Here is a 13515-nt window from a genome sequence, read left to right as displayed (position 1 = left end):
ACTGCACTGGTTCAAAATGAGAAAATGTCGGTGATTCAGTTGTTAGGAAAATGGAGAATACTTTTGCAAATGTAGAGGTGCCATTGCAGTTTCAAAAAATTTATGTATGGTGTTCTGTAGGTGGAGAATTGCTTTCATATTTAATTACCTTAAACGTGGGATACCATTGGATGAGATTGAAGATAGTCCCTGAAAAATTAGTAGATATCCTGGAGAATAATGAATCTAGGTGCTCAGCAGGTGTCTGTCAATGCATTTTTAGGCCCAATGTAGTCCAGTGCAGTAATGCACACATTTGGACTGTGGAACTTGATCCACGGATTGGACTGTGGGTCAAGCCTGTGTGAGTGGACTGTTGAAATACGATTAATGATTGTACATCATCAAAATGATAAATTGTAAACTTCTCTGACCTATCCAGCATGACCAATGCTGGATAACAGAATATTTTTTGGCCACCATAGCCTATTGGTCAGGTGCAACCTTGCACCTGACCAGTAGGCTATGGTGTAATTTGATTGGTCATGTTTCAATCCATGTGACTGCTAAATGTGATGCTGTTTCTTGCATTCTCTCTCTGTTTTGTGAACTCCTGATTGTGGGTCATCCCAGAGTATAAGAAAATTTGTCACATTTCAATCCTGTTAATTCCTCCTTTTACCCTGATATAGGTATTAAATATATTAACTACTTTGGGTGAAAACAATTCTGTGTTAAATTGTATTTAAAAAAAAAAAAAAAAAGTGTACGTTGATTTTATCTCTTCCCCCTAATGTATGGGGATGATGCATGGCCTGTCTAGTGAGTCTGTACCCCCTAATTATGCTTTCTGCACATGCTGGCCAGCCCAACGCTTACCATTCTTTCTTGTTGGATGATGGCACAGATGAATACTGAAATGTCATAAGCAGATGATGTTAATAATGAGTTTGACTCTATGATGCTGGGGTGGTATGAATGTCCGTTCCTTAGGGAAAGCCTTCTACTTCTAAAATTTTCTCAGCTATACCTTTCCTTTTACTATTTCCCATGTATGCATTTTACATGCTCTCCCTTCCACATTATCCCCTTCCCTTTCTCCCCACTGTTCACACTTTTTACTCAGGATAGGCGTGTGGTTAATCTGCTCCTATTTTCTTTCCCTCTCATCCCCAGTGTGTTCATGATAGGCATCAAGTTTGCAAGTTTTTCCCACTAGGGGGAAGCCTGGGGCTGACCTCCCATATGTTTTCTCTAACTCCTTTCCTGCTTATGCTTCCCATACATCTTTGAGGAAACTACATACTCTGTTTCTTTGATATCACTGTAACATTTTGGGACTTCTCGCCATTCCAGTGAATGGACTGAATGAAAGGCAGACCTGGCTCCATATCTGAGGAAAGAGATCAGACAACTGCTTTTCGTGATCTCAGTTTACTGCTTACTTAAAAGGCCATATAAACAAAACAAAACAAAACACAGAACCTTCACATGTCTGGCTGTGTGGTGCTTGCTTCATCATACAGCCACAACAGCAGTGTAGGAGAATCCTTAACAGTAAACACATAACATGTATATATATCCAGCACTATCAGGTGGCACTCTAAATGATTCTCCTCCAGATTTGGATCATCAAGTTCCAACTGCTTTTGTTCCAGATGAGATTCAAAGGTTACCAGAATTTATTTATATATCTATTTTTAAACTGGTATAATTACAAAGGGTACTAGGAAAGTTTTGCAATATGACGCAACAATGAATCACAGGAAGCTGCTTGTTGCTGCATGTTGAGACATGTTCATACGTGCATAGTAGCCACCGCGCCAAGTCGATGGGCTCAGTTATTCATTAGTAGTGAGAGTGTAAAGTGCTTGCGATGGCATCGTGGTCACGAAATGAGATAAGGACAGTTTTGCGGTATAATTTCGTGCGTGGTTTAACCATAGACCAGTGCTTAGAAGAAATGACTCTTGCACTAGATGATGCTTGTCCACATCGTACAACGAGATTCAGGTGGTATAGAGAATTCCAAAGGGGAAATTTCACTCTGGAGGATTCTGAGAGGCCGGGAAGGCCACGAACGTCAGTTACGGAGGAAAACGTTACTGCTGTGAGGAAAATGCTTGACGAAAACAGGCGAGTGACCTACCAACAGATAGAGGATACTTTGGGCCTAAATGCACCAGCAATTCGTTCGATTCTGCAAGATCATTTGCACGTGAAGAAACTTTGTTCTCTCTGGGTGCCGCATCAACTGACTGAAGAGCAGATGACACGACGTGTGACTTGGTGCCGGGAGATGTTAAAAAAGTTTGATAAGGGACAATCTCGGTATGTGAACAACATCTTGACAGGTGACAAGACTTGGCTGTACTATTACGATCTGCCGACCAAGGCTCAAAACAAAGTTTGGGTCTTTGATGATGACGACACACCCGTAATTGTCAGAAAATCCCGATCTGTAAAGAAGAAAATGATAGCTGTATTTTTCAAATCGAGTGGAATTGTGGAACGTGTCGTTTTGGACACGCAGAAGACAGTCACAGCTAAGTGGTATACTGAACAATGCCTGCCTAAAGTCATTGGATCTATGAAGAACCTGCGGCCAAAGTCAGGAATGGACACCCGGTACCTCCATCACGATAATGCTGCAGCTCACCGCGCCAAAGCCTGCACCGAATATTTGACCACGACAGGACTGAAACTTCTCGAGCACCCTCCCTACAGTCCAGACCTTGCTCCCTGCGACTTTGCACTGTTCCCGCATGTGAAAATGAAGCTAAAAGGGAGGTGGTTTTCCAGTGATGAGGACCTTCTACGGGCTTGGGACAACGAGTGTGCTTTACTCCCTAGTGAAACTTGGCAGAACTGGTTTAAAGATTGGTTTCGGAGGATGGAGAGGTGTATTGAATGTAGAGGAAATTACTTTGAAAAAATTAAATAAACAAAGCTGTATTGCAAAACTTTCCTAGGACCCTTTGTATCTCCTGGTGCATAATAGCCTTAGATGCTAATGCACCAATAAAATCATAATCAATCAATCCAGATGAGATAATCTTATAACTTTAATCGTGTAATCTTAACTATTGTATTAGTATGTTATACTTCTTTTGTGGCTTCATTGAATCACTGTTAACTAGGCAGTTTATATTACAATTTGTAATACAGAACTACACACTAAATATAACTTTGTTATTGTTTGTTTGTTATTTGGTTTTTAGGAGCATTAGCAACTAAGGCCATATTGCTCCGGGATATGCGGTGGTCATTCCCTGACCTTTCCACATCCTCCGTATTTGGTGGTGACGGGCTCGAACCCCGGTCTAATCAAGAAGCATGTGCTACGCACTGCTGCTCCTTCCCACCTGGCTACCGAGGCGCCCTAAATATAAGCTGTCATAAACTGTCAATTTACACAACTAAGTTATCACAATTTAGTATTAGTAGGAGAAAATAATGCAAGAAAGCAAGAACATGAAAAGCATCAACTATAAAAAAAAAAAAAAAAAAAAAAAAAAACTATATTTCACCCAACCAAACCCTCCAAAAATTTGTCTAGTCTCCCTTGAATTCATTTTACCCACCCACTCACTTCCACAACTACAGATGGAAGTTTGTTCAACAATCAATCAGCCGCTAGCTGAAGGCAAATTCCACACAGCTATCCTGCAACCATTTTTCCTCAACTTGAATCATGACCCCTTATATGTGTAGTCTCAGCAAGAGGAAGAATGCCATCAACATATAACTTACTAAATCCATTCAAGGCCTTAAACACCTCAATCAGACCTTCCCCACAGATACCCAATTTCCTGGCAGTGAAATTTGCAGAACTGAAGCCTTTCTTGGTAAGAGCATTTTTTTGTTCCGTTCACCAATCTCATTGCCCTACTCTGCACCCTTTCCAGCAGATCAACATCTTTCCTAAAGTGAGGCCTCCAGAACTGTATACAGTAATCGAATGGACTAACCGTGGCCTTGTACAAAGGGATAATCACCTCCTTATCCCCACTAGCAAAGTTCCTGTATATCATTGACAAAACCCATAAGCTCTCCTGGCAAGCCTGTCTGCACTGCTCAGGGAATTTCATATCTGACTGTAAAATTACTTCAGGTCTTTTTTTCATTTTCCACTACCCTGAGTGTAATACCAAAGGTGGTAGTTAATCTCAGATTACTGCTACTATATCCAGTATCTTGCATTTGTCAATGTTAAACTTCAACTACTATTTTTAAACCAATCAACCTAACTTTCCCAGATCTTGTTGTAGTAGATCACTCTGATTCAGGAGAGGGCTGTCACGAGAGTGCAAGGGGTGCCAAATTCAAAGGGAACCTGAAACTTACATACACAGTGCTTTTTTTTTTTAAAAAAATAGGTGCCGGACTCATTCTTTGCTATCAGGAAAAATTGAAAATTAAAAGGATATGAAAAGTACTCTGAAATTTTTTTGTTCCTAATATTGTTACTTTAGTAGTAATGTTTTTGGAATAAGAACAACAAATTTAGTATATTAACACAGTTTATTAAGCATAAATTTATTATTAAATGTATATAAAAAAATAAGTAAAATGCGAATAAAATAAGTAAATAAATCGACCAACTACTGAGAGCTGGGCACTCAGGATGAAGGGTCCCTAGTCACAAATGGTCGTTAGTGTAGTATCTCAAATAGAGGGCGTTATGGTAACTGAAAAAAGCTTCTAATACTCTGGAATGGCCTGAAACTGAGGAACTAACTAACAAAAATGTTGTCTGAGTCTTTCCAGTTGTTGTGAATGACAAGAGTGGGAGAAGCGACCCTGACTTCTTCCCTGAGAAGCGATTAAAGTCTTGGGGGAGAAGCGACTGGCAGGTGAGGGCCGTGCAAGACTCTGCGCAGGTGCCTCCCCACCACTGCCACCTCAACACTGGCTCTCTGAGTACCTCCTGGCCGGGACAACTCCAGCTTTCAAAATTGTTAAAAAATATTTCTCGTCGCAAAATTTATAAGTGACCTTTATAGAATTATTAACTAACTATTTAGCAACCTTTATGTCACCAAAAGGAGAGTTACTTAGTACAAAGAATCAAAGTGCAATAAAAAATTTCTTTTTTAATTTTAACACAAAAAGTAAATGACAGATTTCAATCGGAATAATTTTCCCTTGATAAGCATCAAGTAACGCATAGCTAATATTATTTTTAAATTTTTAGCTCCATTAGCGGCAGAAATAGAGGGGGAACACGAAAATTCCTCAAATTTTCCTATCTGGCGCCACCATTTTTAATTTTAAAAATATTTTAAAATCATATTTTAAACCTACTAGTTGAGCTCTTTCCAACGGTGTATATAAGCTATAGGTTGTTGACATTTTATGTCCCCCCACATTTTAGCCCCCATTTCTCAGACAAATTTTTGTCAACAATGATCAATATTGTGTTATGTTGGCCCAAATGATGTACAAACACATGCAAAATTTCAAGTCAATAGGTTGAGTAGTTCCAGAGATGCAATACTGTGACAGACGGACAGACAACCGAGTGACGTTATAAGGGTCCTTCGTTAGACTACGGACCCTAAAAATAATAAGTAAAAATAAATAACAAGTAAAAATAATTTCATAATAATTTTTGTAGAATATTCCAAATTTTTATTAAGTTTTCATCCGACATCCTATGCCGACTTCTTTTCTTTCTCTTTGTGTGTCTCTTGTTGAATGACGTTTCCGAAGAAGCTACGAATTCTGCTGGATCAAAGCGGGTCAGCAGTGGGCCTACAGAAACTGTTTTTGTCATTAACAAAGCTCTGGTTGGGCTGGCGATCAGATTCATTTGTGAAAATCCTCGTTCACATTCACTCAGAGCATTCATCAAATGCTTCAATCCTTCCGAAACCATCTTTTCAATTAGGTATTCCCGAAATCCACGAATTCCATCTCTTTCATTTAACTGTAACCTGATTGACAATTTTCTAACTTCATTCTCACCAAATGCCAACATTTCGTGTTTAGAAGGATTAATACCTTTGCTGTCCTCTTTTTCCTTCTGTCGTCATCGGTATTGTCACTAGTTCTTAAATTTGAATTTTTTTCTTTTCTTTTCTTTTTTTTTTTTGAAACTGTCCAAAATGTCAGTGTCATCGGGATATTCAGGTACTGTGACCATACGGTAAAATGAGGATAATGCACTTCCACGAAATAACAGATGATTATTTGTCAGGTAAAAGAAAATCACTCCCTCCTAATTCTCGAACAGGGTTCTCACAGTTGATTCACAGTGGTGTCCAACCTACGGCCCGCCCGGAAAGTGAACGAAAACAGCATTTTAAATTTTATTAATTATCAAAAAAATCCCCTCAGATGTTTTGTTCAGTAAATGTAATTGTGTATGTACTTAATAAAATTTCCGAATATTTTCAATTTTACTTTTACATGTAACAAGATATGGAAAATGTAACACACTAAAGAAATCTAATGATTTTTTTTTTTTTTTTAATATGGCCCCTGTACTGGAAAAGGTTGGACACCACTGCAGTAGAAGGTGGGTCACAGCCCATTGGGAATACCCCTTGATCTGCCTGCTCACTCTTGACCAGAGTGACTTCTCCATATGTGGGACAGGTCCGTATGTCGGATATATTTTTACCACGTACCACTAAGTTGTTGAATGCTTTAGTTCTCTTAATTCACACAGCAGCACTAATTGCCGAGTTAATTCTCTCCTAATCCGTTCACTATATGAAAATTTTCTTGCTCAACAGAAACAATTTTAAATAAATTTTAAATCAAAATAATTAAACAGAGGTCTGACTGAGTAATTTAGAATTATAAAAATGGTTATATAGTTTTATATAGAAAATATCTTAACAATAGAGTGAAAAATGCAAATTTAGTTATATAACTTTAAGCTTATTTGAATAGTATGTAAACATGTTAAAAAAATTTACGGTATATTACAAATTTCGAAGTGTACTGCATCCAAATGTCACACGTCACTGTGACATTTGGATGCAGTGCCGGTATAAAGGTGCCGGTACACCATACCGTCCTAACGACGAATAACATTAGTCCAAAATGTGCAGTGTTCACTGATAATCACTCTGTCTTCTCCCACTCAACCACCCCTTTATCCATAGCAGTAAATTTCTCTTAATGCCACATTGCAACAATCTGTACAGCAGTCTTTTATATGCAACAGTATCAAAAGCCTTCCTGAAATTCAAGTATATGATTATCAAAATTATTTTTTGCATCTACTTCATTTGTAATCGCATCACAGTATCCAAACAAATTGGTCAGACAAGGTCCCCCCTTAAAAAACCGAGAGAGGAACAAAGGGGTGTGCTTACGAAGAAAGGCTTAAGTTCTGCAAGTTGCAGCATCTGAAGACTTGGCACCTGCGATGTGATCTGACTGAGGTGTACAAGGCCTTGAATGGTTTGAGCAGGCTCAATGCTGACAGAATACTTCCACTTGCTCATATTAAGAACCTGAGGGGGGCATAGATTCAAATTAAGGAAAGACAGTTGTAGAATAGATGTGCAGAAATTTGCCTTTAGCCAGCTGGTAGTTGATTGCTGGAACAGACTTCCGTCTGTTGTTGTAGAAGTTGATAGCTTGAATAAATTCAAGGCAGAACTAGACAAACATTTGGAGTGACCAGATGGGTGAAATGGGAAGGTTTTTTTTTTTTTTGGCTGATGCTGTATAAGCTTGCTTTCTTGCATCATATGCCTCAACTAATGCTAATGAGGGGCTATACGCCAAGCCAATGTCACTGACTCAGTTGCAGCAGAATACTTTTCGGGTGAATGACATTTCAATTACAACACGACCCAATGTTGAAATTTTGGACTGTGTGTGCGATTCTCACCGTCTCTCGTAGTGGTGGGACCACATACATCCAATTATGGAGGCTGTCATTTTGCAGTGTGACAACAGATGGCAGGCTAATAACATAACTAATTCATGCTGCACTGGGTTGGTAGGGTGTAACGATCAACATCATCTTCCATTTCCCCCATCCCCCCTTCTGTTCTTTGATTTTTACTGTCCACAATCCACACCAGATAATGTTTCCACATGTGTAAGGCTCTACTTCTGCACAATATATTGGTTGGGTTGATAAAGAGGCAAAATGCCTTGAAAGCTTCCCATGGTTCATTTTCATATTTTGTCAGATTTCTGTGTGTTTTATTTTATTTTTATTTCTTTGTACAATGATTTAACAGTTTTAGTTTTATATACTCTCACTTTTATATTGTATATTTTTCATGTATTAAGAATTTCCAATTAAAGTTTATTTTAACAGTTTGTCAGTTGATGCAATATTATTTTAATGTCACATCACGCCACATACAGATTACATTGCAATTCACATCACGCCACACATGAGCAAATTGTGTCTTGTAGTGAGAAGGAGCGATGTAAATGGGGATATGCAGTTAACAACAGCAGAATTCCAACCAATCCTTCCCTGTTTAATGTTTTCCAGACTGGAAAGCACGGAACACGGAAGTAGGGATAAATTCTTGTACCAAGTTTGGAACTGTGTTATGTTATGTCATTTCGATGCAGTTTCTTCTACATCCCATTGTACTGAATATTCAACTGTTAATGACACATTCAGAAATGAGCCAATCTCTCACAAAACCTGGTGATCATTATTAAAATGTTCAACAATCTGGGATTTTTCACTGTGGAAATTGTTGCTGATATTGCTCAATTGGCATGACTATTGCAAAACTCACACACAAAATGCATCTGTATATCCATCCACTGGAAAATATAAATGGCATCTTCCAAATTACTTCTGTTTTGAGGAATAATTCTATCAGTATCAAGCTTGCTCAATCCATTCAAAATCTTAAACATCTCAATCGTTTGTTGTTTGTGATTTGGTTTTTAGGAGCATTAGCAACTAAGACCATATCGCTCTGGGGATATGCGGTGGTCATTTCCTGACCTTTCCGCAACCTCTGTATTTGGTGGTCACAGGCTCGAACCCTGGTCTAATCAAGAAGCGTGTGCTATGCACTGCTGTTCCTGCCCACCTGGCTACAGAGATGCCAACACCTCAATCAGATTACATTGCAAGCAACTAGTCTTCAAATGCTGCAATTTGCAGAACTGAAATCTTTCTTGGTAAGGACATCCCCTTGTTCCCCTCTCAATCTCTTGCTCTTCTCTGCACCCATTCCAGCAGCATGACATCCTTCCTAAAATAAAGCCTCCAGAACTGTATGCAGTATTCAAGATACACAATACAATAAAATTAGATAATTAGATATCCCCACTAGCAAAACTCCTGCATATAATAATTGACAAAACCTTATGAGTTGTCCACGTAGCCTGTCTGCATTGCTCATAGAACTTCATATCTGAACTACACAATTACGTTCCTCTTCATTTTTCACTACACTAGCCTAAGTATATATTAATCCCAGATTAACAAACCACAGTTGGTATTTTAATCTGAGATTACTACTACCCATATGCAGTACTACCTTGCTTTTGTCAATGTTAAACTTCAAATTCCCATTTCTCAGCCCATCTGCCTAACTGTTCAAGATCTTGTTGTGGTACTATACATTGTTCACTGTCATTAAACACCCCAACAACCATTGCATCATCTGTAAAATTAGACATTAAGCCTGATATACCTTCATCAATATAAATACTGAAAACAACAATGGGCTCAGCAATGAACTCTGGGAGACCTCTAATAACATTAGATCAAGAAGAGCAGTGTCCACTGATAACCACTCACTGTATTCCTCTACTCAACTATCCCCTTATCCATAGCAGTAACTTGCCCTTAATGCCATATTGCTCAATTTGTACAACAATCTTTTATGTGAACAGTATCAAGAGATTTTCTGAATTCCAAGTATATATCAAAATTATTTTTTGTATCCAGTTCCTTCTTACTTCATCATAGTAACCAATCAAATTAGTCAGACAAGATCACCCCTAACAAATCCATGCTGTGAATGAGGTACAGTAGAACTGTCGGTTATCTGGAAGTCAGTTATCCAGAATAACTTGAAAAGCAAATCTTTATTTTTTTTATTTATTTATTTATTTTTTTTTTTTTTTTTTTTATTAACGATAGTACAGTAAGCACCAATTATAGTGATCACATTTGCAAGTCGAATTTTGATTCTAATAAGCAAAAGATCTAGTTTACTACCCATTTATAACAGATTATACAAACAAAAAGCCCAATAAACTGAAAACTGTTTTGTTTTATGGTTGTGACCTCTAGAATTCTATGTGACCTTCAGAATTGTATAAAAATATCAGAGACTACTGGGTTTTTTCGGAAACCATGAGTGAATTTCAGATTAGTTTAGCTCCAGATTTGGAATATCTGCCCAAAACTGTTATTTATTATTTTTCTCAATTTTTTACAGTAAAATGTGAACAAAAAGAAAACGCGTAGTTTTAACATTGCAACAAAAAAAAAAACGGAAATTATTAATACAATTAGAAAAGGTGAAAATTTAGGAAATCTCTCCAAAGAGTTTAATGTGGGGACTTCAGCGATTTACAACATCAACAAAAATTCCAATGCTATAACAGAATGTGTTGATTAAGGATAGTGAAGGAGGATCTAGCAGGAAAAAGACTTATGTCAAAATCTGAAAATGCCGCTTTAGAGCGTGCACTTTATGTGTGGTTTCTCAGAAGCAAAGTTTAGGTGAATCAGTGTCTGGCCCAATGTTGTGTGAGAAGGAAGTGGATGATTTTAATCGAAAATTAAGAAGTAATGAAGATTTTAAGGCAAGCACAGGTTGGCTGAAAAACTTTAAACTGAGATACTGTATATGTAAACTAGATATTCAAAGCGAGAAACTTTCTGCAGACGAATCAGCAGTGGTGTCCTTTGAAAAGTAAGTTTTCAGTTATAGTAAATTATGAGAAAGAAAATGTTTATAATTTTGATGAGACTGGCTTATTATGGAAAGCTTTTTTTTTTTTTTTTTTTTTTTTTGTAGTTGTTGGGGCATCGGCTTCTGTGGCCATAATGCACCTCCCAAGGTTTTTACAGTACTTTGATCCAAGCCTGAGGTGGGATTCGAACCCGCGACCTTTGGGTTGCCAGGCAGGCACTTTACCCACCTGGCTAGCCTGGTCGGCATGGAAAGCATTACTGAGAGAAAATCTAGCCATAAAAGAGAAATGCCTGCACCAAGTTTTAAGATGAGAAAAGAGAGAGTTACAATTGCTATGTGAGCAAATGCTACTGGGACGCACAGATTGTCCGTGTTCATTATCGGCATGTTGAAAAAACCCAGAGCATCTAAAAATCTTTCCAATTTTCCTGTTTTGTATAAAAATCAATCATAAAAATGCCTGGATGGATGTTTCTGTTTTCCAAGATTGCTTTATAATTTTTTTTATTTAATTTTTTATTTTATTTATTTAATCTTACCTTACGTTCGATTATCTGGAAAATTTGGCTGTCCGGAAAAGGTCTGACATCAATTATTCTAGATAACTGACGCTCTACTGTATAACTGCACGCCTGTCTAGATGGTTCTGCATTACTTCTTTAACCAGTGGCTCCATTATTTTCGCTGGAACAGAAGTTAAGCTCTAATTACTTATGTCACCTTTTGATACCCCTTCATGAATTAGGGATACATTAGCACATCTCCAGTCCTCAAAAGGACATCCCCTGAATCCCAAAGATACTCTCTTAATTATGGTTAAGTGTTCGCTTACCTGCTTTGCTGCCTCCCTTAATATAATTGGATATATCCCATCCACTCCAGGGACCTTTTTTATATTAAGCATCAACAATTTCTCTTCCACTTTCCACAAAAACATTTAGCTTACTGTTAGATTTTGATGAACTTCTGGCATTCCCTTTCCTGAAGGACTCTTCTTCTTCTTCTTGTGATGCAAAATACCTATTCAAGACCATCAACCATTAAATCATCAATATCAAGTAGACTATGAGACTTTATTATGGAAAGCATTACCGAGAGAAACTCTAGCCATAAAAGAGCAATGCCTGCACCAAGTTTTAAGATGAGAAACGAGAGAGTTACAATTTACTGTTAGTTATTAAAAAAAATAAGAAAAAAACTGGATGGGATCTATCCAGTTATATTAAAGGAGGTGGCAAAGGAAGTAAGCAAATCCTTAGCCATAATTATGAGCATCCTTGGACTCAGGAGGTCCCCACGGACTGGAGATGTGCAAACGTATCCCCAATTCACAAAGGGGGGATCGAAGGGTGACAAGTAATTATAGACCTATGAGTTTAACTTCTGTTCCTGGAAAATTAATGGAGGCACTGGTTAAAGAAGCACTGCAGGATCATCTAGACAAGACTGCAGCAATAATTCAAGGGTTTATATTAAGCTTCAACAATTTCTCTTCCACTTTCCACAAAAACATTAGCTTACTGTTAGATTTTGATGAACTTCTGGGTTTGTTAAGGGAAAGTCTTTCAGGTTTGTTAAGGGAAAATCTTGTCTGACAAATTTGATTGGATATTATGATATGGTTACAAAGGAACTGGATGCAAAAAATAATTTTGATATCATATAACTTGGATTTCAGGAAAGCTTTTGACAATGTTGCGCATGGAGGACTACTGTATAAATCGCAGCAGAATGGTATTAAGGGTAAGTTGCTACAATGGATAAAAGGATGGTTGAGTGGGAGAAGACAGAGGATGGTAATCAATGGGTGCTGCTCTTCATGGACTAATATTATTAGTGGAGTCCCCACAGGGTTCGGTGTTAGGTCCACTGTTGTTTTGTATATTTATCAATGATATTGATGAAGGTATATCAGGCTTAATGTCGAAGTTTGCAGATGATACAAAGGTTGGCAGGGTTGTTAATGACAGTAATGGCAGTGTGCTACTGCAACATGATCTAGATAATTTGGGCAGATGGGCTAAGAAGTGGCAACTGAAGTTTAACCTTGACAAATGCAAAGTACTGCATATGGGTAGAAGTAACCCCAGAGAAACGTACCAACTGTTTGGTACTACACTTAAGGTGGTGGAAAATGAAAGACCTGGGAGTAACTGTGCAATCAGATGTGATTTTCTGAGCAAAGCAAACAGGCAGCCAGGGCAGGTCATGGGGTTTTGTTAATGATATACAGGAATTTTTCTAGCAGGGAAAAGGAGGTGATTGTCCCTCTGTATAAGGCAATGGTCAGGCCATGCCTTGAGTACTGTGTACAGGTCTGGAGGCCTCGTTTTAGGAAGGATGTAGATTTACTTAAGCATGTACAGAGAAGGGCAACAAGATTGGTGAGGGGAATGAAGAGATCCTCTTACCAAGAGAGGCTTAAGTTCTGCAAATTGCAGCGGCTGGAGACTAGGCACCTGTGAGGTGATCTGATTGAGGTGTATAAGGTCTTGAATGGATTGAGCACGTTGAATTCTGATGGGATTCTTCCAATTTTTCAGATTACGAACCTAAGGGGGCATAAATTCAAATTATACAATAGATGCGAGACAGTTGTATAATAGATGTGAGGAAATTTGCCTTTAGCCAGCGGGTGGTGAATTGCTGGAACAAA

General features: G+C 38.1%; 1 protein-coding gene across 1 annotated transcript in view; it reads right to left on the bottom strand.

Annotated features, from left to right (window-relative positions):
• The window catches only part of LOC150077886 (uncharacterized), a 46713-nt gene extending 35467 nt beyond the window's left edge, over positions 1 to 11246 (bottom strand). Inside the window, exon 1 of the mRNA XM_090384393.1 lies at positions 11187 to 11246. Coding sequence (XP_090240519.1) covers positions 11187 to 11246 — 60 coding nt within the window. The remainder of the gene's footprint in view (positions 1 to 11186) is intronic.
• Between the last annotated feature and the right edge of the window lie 2269 nt (positions 11247 to 13515).

The sequence above is a fragment of the Mastigoproctus giganteus genome, chromosome 11 (genome assembly GCF_048544385.1).
Source record: "Mastigoproctus giganteus isolate SK-2022 chromosome 11, ASM4854438v1, whole genome shotgun sequence".
NCBI lineage: Eukaryota > Metazoa > Arthropoda > Arachnida > Uropygi > Thelyphonidae > Mastigoproctus > Mastigoproctus giganteus.
The sequence above is the reverse complement of the archived record's forward strand: the minus strand, read 5'-3'. Positions and strand labels throughout refer to the sequence as shown.